Consider the following 18,443-nt stretch of genomic DNA (forward strand, 5'->3'; position numbering starts at 1 on the left):
CACTGCAGGTCTACCCTGACAAGAGATGGATGCATTTCCTGGCTAATCTTGCAGTGATGTACACATTCCATGACTGGGACAGAGGATGGGCAAGACAGAGAAAAAAGGAAAAATAAACTTTATTGTTACACACACCAGACCAGGGCTCACACAACCGATGTTTCCTTACACATGAAGGAATCCCCAAAGCTCCGTGCAATCATTTTACAGCAACTCTCACATCACTTCTTTTCCCTCCAAGGCAAAGGACTCACCTCCACCTGTACCAAACCCTCTCACTGATGACCCCCACACGCCCAAGGCCACAGTGGAGTGCAGCAGGGTTTGGTACCACAACTCAGCATCAAACCAGCTCCTTTCCAGGACACTGTTCCACCCTCTGGAAATCAAAGCACCTCAACTGCCACCTGTTAGCAGCTCTTAACAGTTTTCATGCAGGGAATTCATGGTTTGGTTTTAATTGTAAGGTCCAAGGAATTCTCAGTCAGTGAACACAGCTCCTGCTACTCAGGACAACCATCTATTTTCATCCTTTCAGTCACTTGTATCAGTTCTCCTGTTGTTTCTCAGGGTGCTGTTACAAATCCTCACAACCTGGCTATTCCAAAGCTTCTTCTACTCCCCAGCCAGTTACAACAAAATTTATGTTCATTTATAATACAAGAATTATGAATATCATTTATTAAACCCTCCCTCCCAAGAGATCCAGCAGTTACTGTTTCACCAAAAGTCAGTTGTTGTCCTTCATCCATTGCTCAATCCATTGCATAATTTGATCCAAATTCCTCTCTAGGTCCTCTGGAGTGTTGCTGGGTAACTGATGTACAATTTCCTTTTTATATGACAACACAGCTTCCTCATATAGAGTCTGAAAAATTTCACACTGAATGTTGTCCTGCAGCTTCTTCCCCGTGTAGCCCCTAGAGAACAAGAGCACCAAGAGGCAGTCTGAGGCACAGAGAAAACAGAGATGTTTTTTTGAAAATCAGTGACTTATGCCCTAAGTGAAGTTCCACTGATGCCTGGATAGGCTCCCTGGAGCAGAGGCTGGACAGAGTTAAAGGAATAAAGCAGGGATTTATTAAAAGCCCTTCCAAGGATTCACCTGGGGCAGTGCAAGAACCTGGTGGCTACACCCAAGAGGGACCCCAGGTCACAAATTTTCACACTTTTATCAGTTTGGGTCCATTTCCACATTGGGGTTAATTGTCCAATTCCAGCTCCAAGTTCTGCAGTCCCACCCTCCCAGATTCTCTCCTCCATTCTCTCTGTTTGCACTTTTTGGGGCTGGAGCTGCAGCGTGTCCTTGGTTCTGGGCTGAAAAAGGATTGTTTGGTGTGCCTGAGCTGGGAGGAGAAATTGCTGACAATTTATATGGAGTTCAGAGTTACTAATGCAGTGCAGAGTCTGGAAATTGTGAAAGCTAACCCTCAAGGCATCCCCAGAGGAGCACCCCAGGGTCCTGCAGCCCAGAGACACACCTGCTCTCCAGCCTGTCGTACAGACACGAGTTGTCCGTGCGCAGCACAAACACGATGTGGAACCAGCGCTCGGGGAAGAAGTCGCAGCCGTGGTAATCCACAATCACCCCTCCCTCGCTCATCCTGTCCTCCAGCTCGTCCACCACCTGCACCACAGCACACAGGGCAGGCTCAGAGGCACTGCCCAGCCAGAACACACGGGGCTGGCTCCAGGGCGGCGCTTACCCTGTCCTCATCCAAGATGGGGCAGTCGTACTCCTCGTCAAAGCCCTCATACAGCTCTCCTGCAGCACAGACAGTTCACATGTTTGTGGGCAGCACAGCACCACCACAATCAACTTACCACAGTTAATTCACATTGTTATGCTTGTCTCAGGAGATTGCAGGCAAAAGGCAGAATTCAGGGTAGGGAACATTTTGCTTACAAACCCCTGTAAGGATAAGTTTGTTATTTATTACTTAGCACCAAGTGTGCTGCTACAGACAAGCTTGCTGAAGTAAATTCATTTAATACACAGAATCACAGAATAGGTTGGGTTGGAGGGATTTTAAATCCCACACAGTCCCACCCCTGCCATGGCAGGGACACTTCCACTGTCCCCAGTGTCCAGCCTGGCCCTGGGCACTGCAGGGATCCAGGGGCAGCCACAGCTGCTCTGGGCACCCTGTGCCAGCCCTGCCCACCCTGCCAGGAACAATTCCTGCCCAAATCCCACCCAGCCCTGCCTCTGGCAGTGGGAGCCATTCCCTGTGTCCTACATCCCTTGTCCCCAGTCCCTCTCCAGCTCTCCTGGAGCCCCTTTAGGCTCTGGAAGGGGCTCTGAGCTCTCCAGCCCCCTCCTCTCCAGCTGCACCCCCAGCTGTCCCAGCCACCAGGCAGCTGTGCACCCAGCAGCAGTCACACCGAGCAGCGTGTCCCCGTGCCCGGGGGCAGCTGTGACACAGCACCTTCCCGGGCCAGGTCCCCCACGTTGACGTAGCTCAGCCCTGCTCTGGACGCCAGCTCCTTTCCCAGCGTGGTTTTCCCGACTCCCGGCGTGCCTGCAGACCAAACCCACAGAAAAAGGTAAGGGGAGAGCTGGCGTGTCCCCTCAGGCACCCCAGCCAGGTGAACGGGAACCTTCTAACAGATCACATTGGAGAGTTCATGGGATGGAAAGGGGGAAAAAAGCTGCAGGACAAAGAGAAACAGGCGGGGGGAGCGGAACAGGAGAACAGGGAGAGAACTCTGAATTGTGCAGCAATGTCACTCACGCCGCGAGGGTTCGAAGGGAAATCTCCATTCACTTGAAAACCCTCGGGTAAAACGAAGGAGCCCCACGTTCTCATGAAGGAGTGGAGCTGCAAAACCACCCCGAGCTGGGACCCCACAGCCAGATCAGCCAGGCTGCCCCTCACAACCTAAACCACCCCGGGCTGTGATGGGGCGCGGCCCCAGACCCCAAAATCCCCCCAGGCTGGTCTCCCCACGCCCCGAATCCCCCCGGGCTTGTCCTCACAGCGCCCTGCGCGGGACGGCGCCGCCGCGGTGCCTACCGGTGATCAGCACGTTCGGCCGCCTCATGGCCGCCGCCCGGCGCCGCGGACACACGTGTGCGGGGGCCTTCCCCGCCGCGGCGCGCAATGATGGCGTCACCGCGCTGCCCGGCGCGGCGCGGACAGCTAAGAGCCGGCGGAGACGAAGGGCCCCTCAGCGCCGTGTGAGGGGACGCGGCCCGGCCGGGACCGGGCGCCGAGCGCTGTCCGAGACCCCCCGAGCACCGCGTCACACCGAGAGTCACACCGCGGCTCTCCCTTCCCCCGGAGCACCGAGGCACGCAGAGTCCCGCCAGGCCCTGCACCGGATCTCCGCCTGGGCCCGGCGGGGCTCCGCAGGCGGAGGGCTCCCCCCGGCCCAGCATGTCCGGCAGCGGCCCGGGAAGGCCGGCGGAGGTGGGTCCGGGGCTCTCGGCAGCCCAGTCGTTTATCCTTCTCCAGTGGGAGTTGTTCTGAATTTTACTAAGAGAGAGATTTGGTTTGGTGTCACTGCTGTGGAAGGGACCCGCGCTTTCACGGGGGTCTTGCAGGTGACTGTATAAATTCGCAGCCTGTGTGGCAGTAGCGGTGCCGGTGCCGCCGCTCTGTCACGGGCACGGTGCGAGCGTCAGAATTTGTCAGAGAAACTCCCGCTGCGTCACAAGGTGCAGGAGGGAAAAAACCTCCCGTAGTCCCGCAGAGTCCCTCAGAGAGGGGTGTGGGTGCAGCTGGGTCCGGTCCGAGCCCCAGAGCTGGCTCGTGTGGACAGGATTGTACAGATGTCACTGAACCTCCCATGGCCTTGGCCTGCGGGATTGAGAAGGCCAAACCAGATACGTTTATGCAAAATGTGTTTAATAATGGTTTGACAAAGAGATCTTAATCAGAATTATTCACTGCACAACGCAGGCAGTATAATCACTGCTATAGTGCAGTGTGGAGCAATAGCTGAAATGTGAATATGCTTACATGAACGGTGGAAATATAAAGTAAAGGCTGGCTTTGATGACCTTGGAGGCATTTTCCAGCCTATTCTAATGATTCTGTGATTCCTAACATGGAGGTAATCATATTAAAGCCAGCAAAAACAATTACAGGATGGAGATTGGTGTTACTCACCCAGGCTGTGTGCATTGGGCTCAGCCTCGAGTGCTGACCTTGAGATCACATCATCCCCACTGCAGGAGGAATCCCCACACCCCCAGTGAGGGAGATGTCAGGAGATGCTGCCACTAAAATTTGGGACAGTGCTTTTCCAGTCTGAAGTGCTGCCCTGTCAGCCAGATGTGCCAGCTGAGCAGCTCTGCACAGGTTCTCAGTGCTGGCACTTGCTTGTTCCTTTCTCTGGGGATTTTCCCAGCTCTGCCACAGCTTCAGCTCCCTCCCAGGGTGTTGAGCTTTGGGGTGGTGGAGTCAGGCTGGTTTCAGCATTATTCACCCCAAAAGCAGCCTGACCCTCTCCTTCATTTCCCACTGGGGTTTGCAAACAGAGCCTTGCTGGAGTTCCAGGCAGAGGCTCCTGCCACCTCCAGCTCTCATGCCCTGTCTGCCAGCACTCTGCTGTGCTGGTTCAGAGTTTCACAGCCCTTTTGGGGGTGCTGTGTCTGTGCTGTCACTCACATGGTCACCGAGGCACCCAGCCTGTTACCCCACACCGAGGGGCTGCCCCGGGACCCCTGTGGTGTTATGTGGGGATGAGTCTGCTGGGATGTTCTCTAATCCAGAATTAAATCCTGGTGCTGTGGCCAGCATTGTTCTGTGTCCTGGCATAGACTCTGGTTCAGCCTGGCTGCCCAGAGCAGCTGATTTTAGTGTGCTGCCCCAATAACTGTCCTCTGCCATCTGCTTCTAACTTTTATGCACAAATGATTGCATTGTAAATATTTTTGAAAAGTGACACTGAAAACTACAGAGAGACAGCGTGAATGTTACCATCTTGTAAAAATGGCCTGAGTAAGCTGACACTGCTTTTCCATTCTTTTTTAATTCTTTAGGTTAGATGTGTGTTTGTGGAGTTATGAACTTGTTCTGATTCACCAATTTGCTGCAAAATGCTCCTGGCACAATGATGCAGTTTGGCTTTTTTTTTCACACAGAAGAGTCACAGAACCCCAGGTCCATGAAACCACCCAGTGCCATCCCTGCCATGGCAATGACACCTTCCACTGTCCCAGGGTGCTCCAACCCCAATGTCCAGCCTGGCCTTGACTGCCAGGCATGGGGCACTGTACACTTGTTAAAATCTCCCATTTCCTAGGGGCAGCTGTGCCCAGCCGAGGGGAGGAGAGCACTGCATTCCTACCCAGACATTTGTGTTCCTGCAGGTGGCAGAGTGGCTGGCACGTCCGTTCGATGACTTGCTTGGAAGCACAGGCACTGCCCCCTGCGCAGTTGCTGCGAGGAGAGGCGGCTCTGGCAGAAGCCGTCGGCAGGAGCAGAGAGCCCCGAGCCCCGGGGCGGAGAGCGGCAAGGCCGCAGCTCCTCCCAGGAAAAGAACAAAGCTCTGCGCCGTGGATCCGCCCCGTGCCAAGCCCGGGCGGAGGCGGAGCCAGGCCCGGGAGGAGCTGCCGTGGGTGGAGAGATACCGACCCGAAGCCCAGGTGGGAGAGCTGCTCCAGGGCCGTCACGGGGACGTGCCTCTGTCCACAGCCTGCACCCTCCAGGCTCTCACCAAACCCTGTCTGGTGAAGCACAAGGCTTCTGGGTTGTTGATTCTCTGTGAATGCTTATTGATTCACTGCCAGACTCCAAAGAGCACTTTTTCTGTAGGACACACACGTTCCCCCAGGTTTCCTGAGCAGGAAAAGCTGCTCAGGAAATGCTGTTTCCTGTCAGCCCACTTGTAAACTCTTGAACCTGTTACTGAATTCCAGACACAGCCAATATTCCAAGCACTGGGGAACCCAGCTGTGTGGGATTTGCAGAAGTTCCAAAAATCTCTGCCAGTATTCAAATAAAAAAAGTAAAAAGGACTAGCTGCTGCAATAGTTATGAAGTATCCTGACTCAGACAAGACTGTAGGGTTACTACTTAAAGAATAATAAATAGCTTATTATGCCCTGACTGCAAAGAATGGAAAACTGAGGTGATTGTCCTTAACTGTGGCATTAATTCTGCACAGCATACATGTAACTGCAGCACACACCAGCATGCCTGTTGATGTTTTACCCAGCATTTGCTCTATTCTTTAATTTCATCATTGGAAACCAGGAGTTTAAGAGTTTAATTTATAACTTTCACGTATTTTAACCTTGTTTCAGAATGATCTTGCGGTGCAGAAGAAGAAGATTGAGGAAGTTGAAACCTGGTTAAAAAAGCATATATTTCAGAGGCAGCCAAAGCAGGTAAACTTGCTAAAATGAGCAACTGGAGGCATTTAACCGCACAAACAAGCTGAATACAATTTCAAGTTCACAGAAGAGCCTCAGCTGAGAGAGATATTGATTGTGTATCTTCTTCATTGTAAAAAATAGTCAAAAGACATTGGTTAGAGCTTTTATATTTATTTTGGGTTTATGCTCATAAGAGGTACATTCTGATTCTGCTCAGAATGCAGCACAATCAGAAAACAGAAATAGTGTTTTCTGGCACCCAGTCATAAATCACAACTCTTCAGTTTGTGCTTGAAGCTGCATTTTGTCTCTGCCTGGTTAATTTTTAAGTCTTGTGACAAACTTCCAGTTGCACTGAGCTGGTATAAGGATGGTGAGGATGTTTATAATTTTGGTTGGTAAGAGGCATTCTCAGACACAAATTGCCAGCCTTGCCTCGTGTTTTGCAGAGCTGGTTCTCCAGGTGAGTGTCTGTTGTGTTGGCAGTCACGTGCAGTTCATTTACCAGAGGCATTAGGAACAGAGCAAGGCTCTCAGAGTCCTGGCCTGGTTCTCTCTGAGTATTCAGCAGATAAATTAACAACACAAAGTGTGTGGCTGGGGTTTCACTGGGAGAGAGGATCTAGAGAAACTACAGGAGAAATTCAACCAGTATTCATCCTTAGCCATCTGTCAGTCTTTATTTGTCACAGTTGTGATTATGTTTTGTATCTCTGTGTCAGGGTGGCTCTGTCTTGCTGCTGACTGGCCCTCCTGGCTGTGGAAAAACTGCAACTCTGCAAATTCTAGCCAGAGATCTTGGCCTTCAGGTGCAAGAATGGACCAACCCTCTCTCTTTAGACTTCACAAAGGAGGATTTGAGAAATATGTTTGGCCATGGTAAGTATGTTGAGGGCTTTTCTTTTTATCCTTTTACCTCCCAGTTACTCTTGTGGGTTTTCTATCTTGTAGTTTTGCTTCATTTCTATCTATCACGTATGAAAACAGATCCACATCCATGTAAGTCCATACCTTAATGTTTATTGAGCATCTTCCTGTTGCTTTTATCTGGAAAGGGATTTAGTTTTTTTTTTTTACAGTGTTTAGTCCAAAGTAATTGACAATTCAAATCAGCATAGAGAGCTCTGTAATAGCCTGAATGTAATTTGAACCAAATAAATGAAAGCAGGTAACTATCTTTGTCTGCGTCCTCAGTTGAATCACCCCCCTTTAAAAATTCTCCTGTGTTTGTCACATGTTTGCCAAAGGGCTTGTTCAGTTTTGCTGTCAGAAAATAGCACGGGTGGGTTTTGGTTTGGTGGGGTTTTATATTTTACTTGGTATAATATAGAATACCTATTTTTAATTAGTTTTCTTTTTCAGACTCAAATTTTCATACGTTTCCGAGTCAGGCCCAAGCAGCTCTCTTTCAAGATTTTCTATTAAGAGCAAATAAATATAACAAACTTCAGATGCTTGGGGAGTCCTCAGAAAGTGATAAAAAGCTTATTCTTATTGAAGTAAGTGAAAACCTGTGAAATGTTGTGTTTAAAACAGTACCTTTTGTTGTAATTCTGACATGCTGACTAGCTAGATATTAGATTGGTGTTTCCCAAAGTTAGTCTGCTTTACTGCAGATGAGATCTTCATTCCTTTTGTGTCTCTACAGCAGTCTAGAGCCACAGCCTACCTGTAGTTAGTTATGCCACAGAAGCAAGTAGTCAGGCAGAAATGGGAGTCTGGTTTGGGCACAGAAATATATAACAGAGTATCAAAAAATAGAGCAAACAGTATTGAGAAGTCATTCCCATGTTTCTGGATGATTAAGTTTATAGAAATGTGTATGTGTATAAACAGGAAAAGTGGAAAACACACCACTATTCCTATTCTTTAACGATGCAAGAGAGTGTAGGGGACACATGAGAATGAACACAAGCAGGAACAGTTGAAATTTAGCACTTTCTCACTGATTTTACACAGGTGGAGGTGTTCAGGGCACAGGTGTGAATGGAGGGTTTGTGGCCAGGTACAGGACAAGGTTTTATCTGTACTTTTGTAAAGTGTGTATAATAGCAATTTCTTTCTGAACTTTTCAATACTTTTCATGAGAGAAATTTTAGAAGTTGGTAGTGATTTTCTGTAAACTTTCAAGACCAAAACAGACAGAAATTCTGGCAGGGTAATGCAGTGTGCTGTGGACTTTAGGAAACAGAGTCTCATGAGAGAGTCTCATGACTCTTGTCTTTAAAAAGTCACCTTCTTCACATCCTGTCACACTTGACATGGGTGTCCTGCCTCTCTTCCTTAAGGGATCTGCTTCTTGGAGTGTTTGTCCTCCGGGTAAAATTCTTTTTCAAGGCAGTGTGGTCCCCCAAGGCTGTGCCTTGGGAAACTGAGACAGCAAGAAAACAATTATTTGTAGGCTGTCATTTTCCCTGATGAGACATGCTGTGCTTTGGGTTTGTTTCCCCTACTGCTCCTCTGGCTGACTCCAGTGTTAGCTGTGTTTAAATGTAGCTGGCAGCAAGCAAACCAGGAGTTACAAACGTGTGGCAATGCAGTATACCACGACAGTCAGTCGGTGGAAGAGAATATTTACATCTGAGTGTAATGACTGCAGCTCTTTGTTTTGGACAGGATATTCCTAACCAATTCTACCGAGATCCTGGCAGCCTCCATGAAATCCTCAGGTCAGTGACAAATAAGCTGTTAGTTGTTAGCAACTTGCAGAGCTGGAGTTTGCTGTTCATCATTGCTGATCATCATTGTTCATTTTGGTGTTTTGCGATGCAGGAGTTTCGTTCGTATGAGCAGGTGCCCCCTGGTTTTTATAGTCTCAGATAACTTCAGTGGAGACAGCAACCAGAGGTCACTATTCCCCCCAGAAATTGTAGAGGAGTTGTGTATATTCAATATTAGGTAAGACCTTCTATCTCATTAAAATACGGCTCAAATAGCTGAGAGCTTAGAAACTAATTTATACTTTTTTAATGAAATTCAACAGTTTCAAGCCCATTGCACCAACAAATATGATGAAAGTTCTCAATCGAATAGCTGCAGCAGAAGCCAGTATGGTAAGTTGGCAAAGCTCATAACTTCTGTGCAGTGCATGGACCATATACAAATATATTGTTTTTGTTACTGTATTTGATCTTTGATAGCAGAGCCCCACATCTCCCCAAAGAAAAAATAAGATTTTCCCTGGGGGACACAGAAAGCAAGGAACAAGCTGGACAGACACCTTGTTTTGAAGATTAGTTTCACTTAATCTGTGGTCCAAATCTGCAAAATTGCTTCTGGAAATTACTCTGGTTATTACAGTAACTATAAAAATGAAGCAAATAATAGGAAGAGATGTAATCTTTTGTGTATCCAGCAGGGCCAGAAGAGGTCATGAACATAAATCCTGTGTTATTCCTGAACTGTTTTGATTACAAGCAAATATCATATCGGGTGACACCTTGCAAGGAGTTGTGTGCATTTTTCTCTTTAATATTCTTATATAAATGGTGACAGTGTGCTTAAATGGATTAGATTTTTTAAAGTTCACAGTATTCTGTGATTTGAGCACAGGGTGGATACTCGTACCTGTTCATGGTGTGTGTGAGAGGTAGGTTCCCAGAGCCATATTCAAATACTTCTTTTCCTGCTCTTCCGTTGCTTTAAATGCTGTTTTTCCTTGTAGAGCAGAGAGAAGAATTACGCTTTTGATAGAGCTTCTCTGGAGTTGCTTTGCAGAGGTTGTTCAGGTGACATAAGAAGTGCAATAAACAGCCTTCAGTTTTCCTCTATGAAAGGTAAAAATTAAGGTTTTGTTAAGTGAAGTGATATTTTGGCCATTTTTGCTGAAAACATGTTCTGTTCACAGTTGCAGCACAGATGGGTGAGTTGGAAAAACATTCTTGACATGCTTCTGTGGAGCAGGAATAAACACAGGGCGTGTGGGGGCGTGAGTGGGGCTCAGCTGGTGCAGGCTGGGGTTCAACCATGGCATGTGTGCGTGTGCTGATGTCATTTGATGAAATGCTGTGTTTGCTGTTCAAAGTTTCTACCATTCAGCCTTAGTTTGAAGGGGATGCTTTCATTGCTTGGTTTTTGCATTTCCCAAACTCCTTATTTCAGGAGCATTTTACAAGTCATAATTGTTAAGGAACCAGTGCATATGAGTTGCATTTTTAAAAGCAGTACTCTGGCATGTGTTGTTCATTCTCAGGACTGTGAAATTAAATTAAATGTTAATCATTGAACCAAAGGAAACAGGCTCATCAGTTTTCTTCTGCTGTATGTGGTACAGCTAGTAATGGTATTGTTTCTGTCACTTTTTTTTTTCCTCCCATTTGCTTTGCAAATAGAAAATGTGCTCATGGAATACAAAAATTTAAGGTAGTTTCAAGTTCATTTTTTAAGAGGGAATGTTATTTGTACTTTGAGCTTTAGGGTATACTGAAAGTAGCTGGGCAGTGTTAGTTATATTACAGAAGGCAGGAAGTGAAGTTTTTCATTTAACTTGCACAGTTTGAAGGTCAATTATTCTGGTGATGCCTTCAGGTGTACCAAGCTTGGATTGTTCTGTGTGAATCAGAAAAACAGAAGATTGCTGTCAGTGTGGTGATTGTGCCATTAGTATGAGTGGATATTAGATTGGTGATATCTGAGAAGAGCATGCTGGACACATCCTCCAGAAAATCTAAATAATGTTAAAATAACCAGTGTGCGTAATTTGTAATAAGTTACCTTGGAGAAATGTAAAACTATGAGAGTTAGAACTGGGGAGAATACAGAGGGATATGACTTTAGAGCTTCTTGTGTGTGGACTATGGGAATCACAGCACACTGAACATTCCCCTTGCACATTTTCTCTAACACTGAGAAGGTATTTGAACAGAGCATCTTTAGCTGTGCAGGTGTTCCAGTGAGGTGAATGATTGGCCCCATCTCCTTGCTGGTCTCCTGAGCATGCAGCATTTGTTTTTATGTAGCTAAAGTATGTTTCTTCCTGTGTGTGTCTATGTAAGCACAATTGATACTTTCACTTTGTAACGCTGTTAATGGGTGGAATGGATCCGTGGTAATTGTGGGAGAAAAGAAAAATAAATACCGGAAGGATAATTTAGTTCAGTAAGAAACATTCAAATGCCACAAAATGAAATTGAGGGTGAAACCTTTCAAATTTTTTAACTTAGAGTAAAATAAGGGTTTTATTTCATGAAGCTCAAAACTTTGTGGAAGATAGTAGGCAGTTGGAAGAATCACCTAAATGAAAGGTTTTCTTTGCCACTTTATATTTGGGAAGTTATTGTACAGATAGTGCCAGTAGAAGACAAAATTTAAAGTAAACAGGATATAACTGAAATAACAGGATGTAATTGAAATATAATTTACATACTTTTGTACGTGTTCTTTATAAACATGAAATTCTAAATGTGGTCAAGTGGGGAATGCATCAGAGCTAGAAGGGATAAACCTGAATGCTTTTTTCAAAGACAGCTATTTATTGTTCAGGAAAGTACTTGGTACCTCAGCTGTGGCTTAAGGGACAGAAGTGGAATGAAGCTAATGAAAGATACTAATTTAGATGACTAGATTGTGTTCCTAATAAATAATTGTGCTCCCATTTTATATAGTCTCCTCTGTTCCTTTTTTTAGTACTGTTTGTTCATACAGAACATCAGCAGTAGCAGTATAATAGAAAACTTCTGCAGAATCATGTACTCTGTCTTGATTTTATTTTTTATTTTATTGATAGACTGCTCATTGGAGAAAGAATTTTGGTCGAAGAAGAAGAAGAGTAGTTCCACAATAAAATGTGAGGAAGCAGGGGTATCCAAAGTAAGAAAGAAAAGTAAATGTGATACCTCGGAATACGAGATACAAGCTATTGGTGGCAAGGACGCATCCATTTTTCTTTTCCATGCTCTGGGGAAAATTATTTATTGCAAAAGTAAGAAAACTTTTATTTATTCTCTGCTTCAAAGTGGTCAAAGCATGTCAGCTGCTACTTATCTGAAGTAAGGCTTCAGGTGGCCTCTGTCTGGATGTTTTGCCAGTAACAGCAGTATAAAATCAGATAAATCAGGGTCCCTAATGCCACTGGCTGTGCATATTTTGATAGTAATTCACAATACTGGCTCCCAAACCAACTGAGGAGAAGTAGTGAGGTGAGGGAATACAAAAACAATTTGATTAGATTTGTTATGTGAAGCTTATTGCACTAATTGTGTGTTGATGACTGTGTGATATTGACTGTCATAATTAAGTACCTGTGCCTGTCCCAGAATGGAAAATGCTATAATTTAGGTACTGATGGAGCTGAGAGTTGGTAAGAACATTTCTGAAGATGAAGACTAAAGCCTGTGCAATTCTTTTCAGGAGAAGCAGTGTCAGAAGCAGAGTGCCCTCAGCTGCCTGCTCACCTGTCGGAGCACCACCGGGACACCTTGCTCATCCAGCCCGAGGTGAATCCATCCTGCAGTGGCTCCACGAGTTCAGCTGGTCCGGGGTGATTGGTGCAAATCCTTAATCACAGGGGTTTTGTCACTGGTCTTAGCTGGTGTGCATTCAGCCTGAGTTAGAGAATCACTCGTCTGGAAGGGAGCACAGGGGCATTGCTTGTGTCTGGGCATTGCTGCACAGACCTTGTGTTCCAGCTCCCTGACCTAGATGTGTCACAGGATCCTTCTCCTTACCCACCTGTAAAATCCAAACTTTTCTTCTTCCTAACAGGATATTGTGGAAAAATCACATATGTCTGGAAGCATGTTCAATCTATACCTTCACCAGAACTACGTGGACTTTTTTTCTGATATAGATGATGTAGTGAGAGCTAGTGAATACTTGAGCACTGCTGATGTCCTTTGTAGTAACTGGAGTGTAAGTGTCATCTCTTTACAGGCACACACTTGTTTTTGAGTACTTTGACATTGAGCCTCTTGACTTTTTGCCGCATTTTGGAAAGTTTGCTGCAAACTTGGGGTGTGAGTGACATGAATTGTAAATTAATTCCAAAGTACATCAGTGGCAGAAAAGATGCATAGCCAAAGTTTTGTCCAGTTTTGACAGCATTTTATTGTAGTGGGTTGTAGTGTTTGTAGGATACTCTACAAAGTAGTTTTGAGTAGAATATGTTTGTGCTGAGAAGGAATCCAACTGTTCCTTTTTTTCTCAGCTGCTTGGAATGCAAGTTTTGCAGCAATCTAGACTTTAAAGTGGTGTGCATGTTGTGCCAGTGCAGCTGCTGAGTGTGTTTCAGTGCAGATGAGCTGCTTGGAGGTCACAAAATGCCCCATTTCTCTCTCAGACACGGCCTGTGATGGAGAGCTACAGTGCCTCCGTGGCTACCCGGGGGGTGATCCACTCCAACACGTCCAGAGCCTCTGCCCAGCAGCAGGGGGGCATGGGGTTCCGACCCTTGCATAAACCCCAGTGGTTTTTGATCCATAAAAAGGTAAATCATTGATTTTATTTCTTCTTAGTTGTCTTTTCTCCTAAGGTGTGACTGTTGAGTAGTACGGGTGAAATTGGATCACACTGCTAAACTTGTCAAACACCCTATTTTGAGATAATCTGGTTCTATAAGGCACTTGCTGGAAGAGCAGTTTGCATCACTGCTTTAATGTAAAAATAAATTGCAGGCCTCAGACAGAGTCTGATGTCTGTGTCCAAGCTGGCATGTTCCTGGGAAGGTCTTAACCCTAAATTAATAGAGAGACGGTTAGAGTTGGAATACTGTTAAGTATTTCTAGAATTGAGTTTGGTTTTGTCCAGTTTGAAGCACATTGAACTGTTGTATAAGTGTAAGAAATTTCTGCTGTTAGGTTTATGTGTTTATCAGAAATAACAGGTGATACATACAGCAGGTCTTGGCATTTTTTTACATTTGCACTAATATGTTGGCAAAAAGCATTGGCCTGGGTGGGCTGGGAATTCTGTAATCAAGGAATAGGTTTGGTTTATTTTAATTTTAATGTGCAGTAAAAGGCAAAGGTGAAAGATTCCACCATTTTTATGATTGGCGTGGTAACTGCTTGCCTTTTGTGTATCTGGTCTCATTTTTCAGTAGCTCCCTGTGGCAGACAGGAATAAAGTCTTGTTATATGGTACAAAACATTTACATTCATAATGGTTTACCAGTTTTTTTTTACTTGTGGTTCCCTCCCCACTTCCCAACTCTTACAGTATCAGGAAAACTGCCTTGCTGCAAAATCTCTGTTTTCAAGCTTCTGTTTACCACCTGAGTGCCTTCAGACAGAGCTACTGCCTTATCTTGCTATGTTAGCAAACCCAATGAGAAACCAAGGTAAGATGGGTCAAGGTAACTCTTGATCTTGTGTTCTTTTTACAACTGAAACATCCTGACAAATTTCATCAGCCAAAAGGTCAATACTGTTTATACTTCTGCCTCAGTATAAAACAATCTCCTGATAAATGTTATGTAGGTAATACCCAAAGATGCTTCTAGTACCACAGCCAAAATTAAAGCTGCCCTGGTGGGTTGGTCAAACTTTAGTGATTAAGGTGCTCTCTAGGCTTAGGGCTTTTATTTTATAGTGCTGGAGGATTTGATAAGAAGAGTTAAGGAAACCTAGTAGGCAATATTGACTAGATTTCATTGCTTGCTGATCCCTTTCCAGTAACAGCAACAGACTTGTAACACCTCAAAAAGCCTTTCACAGATGAAAGAAGCAAAATTCAAGTTTGAAGTGCATTAAAAATTAAGTTAAATCTGAGATAATCCACTAGCAAACCAGTCATGCAGCAAAACTTACTTTGTGTGATACATGATGCAAAAATTAGTATTTGGAGATCTAGGTCACTTATACTGTTTTTAATTGTTACTAATAAAAAGTATCATGTCTTAACTAAGGCCTTGGTAACAGGATAAGTGAATTTTGTAGGCTGTGGGATAATAGCTCTACATGACAAATACACGGGATGAATGTCAGGGATTTGAATTTTGTCTGTAGGCCATCAATAAATGTGTTGTGGTAAATTGGAACAGTTTGGAAAACAGTTACATGCATGGTGTTTTGCTATGTAAAATATTTTAAATATATAAAGGAATACTCAACTTTTTATTGTTTATTTTCCTGTATGTTCAACTGCCTGTTTGTTATGATCTACCTAATATGATAGTGGTGGTTCTTTGTTCTTAGCTCAGATTGCTTTTATCCAAGACGTGGGGAGGCTGCCACTGAAAAGACATTTTGGGAGGTAAGCTGAACTTCAGCCTGCAGTTAGAAAAGTGAGACTGTGTCATATGTGAAAGGGAAGAACCCTTTCATTAAGTAAGTCTGTGATGTGACATTCAAAGACAAATTCAAAGTATTTTTAAACGATTATTAAATGAGCTATTTAATCTAAAATTGGATAGCTGCACTGGTTTAATCTTGTAGAAGTTTTGCCTATAAGGTTACTTAGAGTAAACCTTGGCTCAGAATGCATGTTTTTTTGTCAGGCTATAGCTACTGATTGCTGAAAACCCAGGGCTTTTCCTGTGAGACTGCAGTGGCCTCCTCACAGGCTGGGTGTGCAGCCAGAGGGGTGACATGGCATGAGGAGTTCTGTTCTGACTCTTGTGAGCCCTCTGAATCAGAGCCCTCATTTACCCCAGCAGAGCCTCACTTACACTTTATAGCTGTGATGCCTCTGGAATTTAAAAGGTGTTTTATTAATTGGTGTGTTTGTAGCAAAGAATCAAGTTCACAGCACACTGAGACAAACTGTCATCTCCTAGCCAGGACATAGTTTGTTATGAGGCATCTGACACAGCATCTCCTACTTGTCCCTGGTGCTGCTGCTGAGTTAAACTGGATTTCCAAGCTGTATTTCCAAGAACCACCCTGTTCCCCAGCTGTTGTATGAAAACTCATTTTGGTTGTTAGGGAGGAAGGAGAGGGTTCCTAAGGGGTGTATTTCTTTGTAATCCCCCTGGTCTGCGCCACTAGGTGATTAATTGTAACTCCTCATCCCTTTTAAGTTTTCCTGCAGCATGCCAGTGGATACTGACATTTTGCATCTGCAGTAGTAAGTCGGTGGGGTGTCACAATGTCTGCTCTGAGGGGCGATTCCTGCTGCAAACACTGTCATCCTTTTCCATCTGTTCAGTGTGCAGCAGTAGAGAGAAATGCGGGTGTTTGCTTCCCGGGGGTGCTGGCAGAGAATACAGTGTGTTACTGAGCAGTCCCTGCAGGAGGCTGTCCGAGCCCCTGCCGCGGTGACCGCTCTGCTGCTCCGCAGGCTGCGGCTGGAAGCGCTGGGCGACAAGGAGCCCGGGCTGCCGGAGCTGCTCCCGGGGGACGATGGCGAGGGGCCGCCCTCCAGCCAGTCCAGCGGCAGCGACCTGCCCGGCAGCCAGCCGCAGCCCATCGCGGCGCAGGCCGTGCTGGAGGAGGAGGAGCTGCGGATCGAGGAGTACGACAGTGACTGAGAGAGGGGGCACGCCTCTGCCGTGCCGCGGGGATCCGGGCGCTGCAGGGCGAGCGAGCTCTGCCCAGCAGCGTGCCGAGCCGTGCTGGGCTGGGAGCCCAGGCCGGAGCTGCGTGAGCAGCCTCAGCAGGGCCAGCCTCAGCCCAGCGCTAAGCTACAAGCTATTTCCTGAGCCATGAAACCGCCTCAGGGCGGTCACAAGAGAGAAATAAAGGACTGAAATCAGTTTGAAAGAGACTACAGTCTCTGAGCAGTCTCAGTCTTAAATTATTTTTATGTTTACACATTTTAATGTACTTGGCAATTGTGCAGTGTGTTTCCTGAGGACACATTACATAAGTTGTCAGCATTTTAAGGGTTTATTAAAATTCACACTTGCAAAAAACCTGCTCTTTGGACGTTTAGCCCTTCTGGAAAGAAGAGGCTGAAAATTACACCTGAAAATCTGATGTCCCATACTCGTGATGTTAAGAAAACTACTGTAGCAACTGTTTTGTATTCTGACTTACAGAAATAAATAAGAATTTCATGTCTTTATACAACTAATGTTGTATCATGGATTATTTTGTATTCCTCTTGGAAAGATATTTTCATACCTTTTAGAGGGGAGAAGGCAGCAATTAAGCAGAAGTTATACTTTGTAGGAGGTTAAATGTGTAATGTGAAGTCTTTCTCCTTGGCTGGCAGTTGTGCTTGGGGAAACACTGATCCTATGTTTGGTAACTGACACCTGATGGAGTGCTGTGGTTACACAGCAGGGAGGAAAACAAGTCAAACAGCTCTATGTTGCACATTTGCATTTCTGTATTGCTTGCAGCCAGTTTAATGAGGGAAAACACGTGTTTATCCACCCTGACCTTGGATTAATGCTATTAAAGAGTCTGCATCTGTCCTCTCTCAAGGGACAGGTGTAGTCTTTTCATCTACACCTATTGCTTGATTTTGAAGGGGGACATTTCTAAGTCTAAAATTCTGTTGGAGCTGTAGTCATCAAATCAGCAAATCAGAATGTCTTTGGCTGTTCATGACCATTAACCCTTTTCCTCCTCCCCAGGGTGCTTTGGATGGGGTGCCTCCAGCACAAGAAACAACAAGGCACAAAATACTGTTTTTTATCTTGCAAGCACACCCCCACCCTCCCTTGTTGTATCTTTTCAGCTTTCTTTACAGTAGCACCAGGTAACTGCAGCTGCTGTGTTGGCCTTTTCCTTGTTGGGGCAGAATTCAGTGCTCACCTGGCCAATTCCTCCTGACACCAGGAGCTGCAGCTTGCAGAGCTATTGAGCAAAACCTTTGTCACATGAAAACACACCTGGGCACTCACACAAAACCCCCATTATTCTGTTTGGAGCCTGAATGTTTGGCAGTGCTAGTGCTGCCCCACGAAAGGCAGTGTCCAGTTAACACCACGCCAGGTGAGGCTGAGGTCAGGGCTGGCAGCACAAGAACCAGTGTCAGTGCAGCCCCCTGCCATTTTGGCTCCCTCAGCACTGTGCAGCTCACAAGGTGGGGAAAGAAGAGAACTGGGCTTCAGGCAGGGGTGAAAGGGACCTGGGGGTGCTGGTCAGCAGCAACTGGACATGTGCCAGCAGGGTGGCCAGGGGGCCAGGAAAGCCAGCAGCATCCTGGCCTGGATCAGGAACGGTGTGGCCAGCAGGAGCAGGGCACTGGTTCTTCCCCGTACTCAGCACTGGTCACCTTCAGTGCTCTG

At 45.8% G+C, this 18,443-nt stretch overlaps 2 protein-coding genes across 3 annotated transcripts; one reads left to right on the forward strand and one right to left on the reverse strand.

The window, feature by feature from the left end:
• Window positions 1-103: 103 nt before the first annotated feature.
• Window positions 104-3,100, reverse strand: AK6 (adenylate kinase 6). Its single transcript, XM_056513298.1, has 5 exons — window positions 3,018-3,100; window positions 2,430-2,522; window positions 1,707-1,765; window positions 1,482-1,627; window positions 104-920 (listed from the first exon to the last, which is right to left on the reverse strand). The coding sequence occupies exons 1-5, from the start codon at window positions 3,043-3,045 to the stop codon at window positions 731-733; spliced, it is 516 nt and encodes a 171-aa protein (XP_056369273.1). The 5' UTR covers window positions 3,046-3,100; the 3' UTR covers window positions 104-730.
• Window positions 3,097-17,657, forward strand: RAD17 (RAD17 checkpoint clamp loader component). Of its 2 annotated transcripts, XM_056513282.1 has the most exons (16): window positions 3,097-3,413; window positions 5,321-5,596; window positions 6,257-6,340; window positions 7,051-7,207; window positions 7,691-7,827; window positions 8,945-8,997; window positions 9,101-9,226; window positions 9,312-9,381; window positions 9,993-10,104; window positions 12,054-12,248; window positions 12,677-12,762; window positions 13,031-13,177; window positions 13,605-13,751; window positions 14,483-14,603; window positions 15,460-15,517; window positions 16,544-17,657. In XM_056513282.1, the coding sequence occupies exons 1-16, from the start codon at window positions 3,381-3,383 to the stop codon at window positions 16,731-16,733; spliced, it is 1,992 nt and encodes a 663-aa protein (XP_056369257.1). In that variant the 5' UTR covers window positions 3,097-3,380; the 3' UTR covers window positions 16,734-17,657. The 2 variants fall into 2 exon arrangements, with proteins under 2 accessions (XP_056369257.1, XP_056369259.1); XM_056513284.1 differs by lacking the exons at window positions 3,097-3,413; window positions 5,321-5,596; window positions 6,257-6,340 and having other exon boundaries at window positions 7,133-7,207; window positions 7,678-7,827; window positions 16,544-17,288.
• Window positions 17,658-18,443: the final 786 nt, after the last annotated feature.

Source organism: Oenanthe melanoleuca, chromosome Z, assembly GCF_029582105.1.
Source record: "Oenanthe melanoleuca isolate GR-GAL-2019-014 chromosome Z, OMel1.0, whole genome shotgun sequence".
Lineage (NCBI taxonomy): Eukaryota > Metazoa > Chordata > Aves > Passeriformes > Muscicapidae > Oenanthe > Oenanthe melanoleuca.

Excerpts from the sequence above, each read along its gene's own strand:
- AK6 (XM_056513298.1), bottom strand. The coding sequence starts at position 3,045 with ATGAGGCGGCCGAACGTGCTGATCACCG. Across the intron at positions 1,766-2,429 it reads GGGGGACCTGGCCCGGGAAG|GAGAGCTGTATGAGGGCTTT; the intron begins GTGCTGTGTCAC and ends TCTGTGCTGCAG. Across the intron at positions 921-1,481 it reads TACGACAGGCTGGAGAGCAG|GGGCTACACGGGGAAGAAGC; the intron begins GTGTGTCTCTGG and ends CTTGTTCTCTAG.
- RAD17 (XM_056513282.1), top strand. The coding sequence starts at position 3,381 with ATGTCCGGCAGCGGCCCGGGAAGGCCGGCGGAG. Across the intron at positions 8,998-9,100 it reads AGCCTCCATGAAATCCTCAG|GAGTTTCGTTCGTATGAGCA; the intron begins GTCAGTGACAAA and ends TTTGCGATGCAG. Across the intron at positions 9,382-9,992 it reads CTGCAGCAGAAGCCAGTATG|AGCAGAGAGAAGAATTACGC; the intron begins GTAAGTTGGCAA and ends TTTTCCTTGTAG.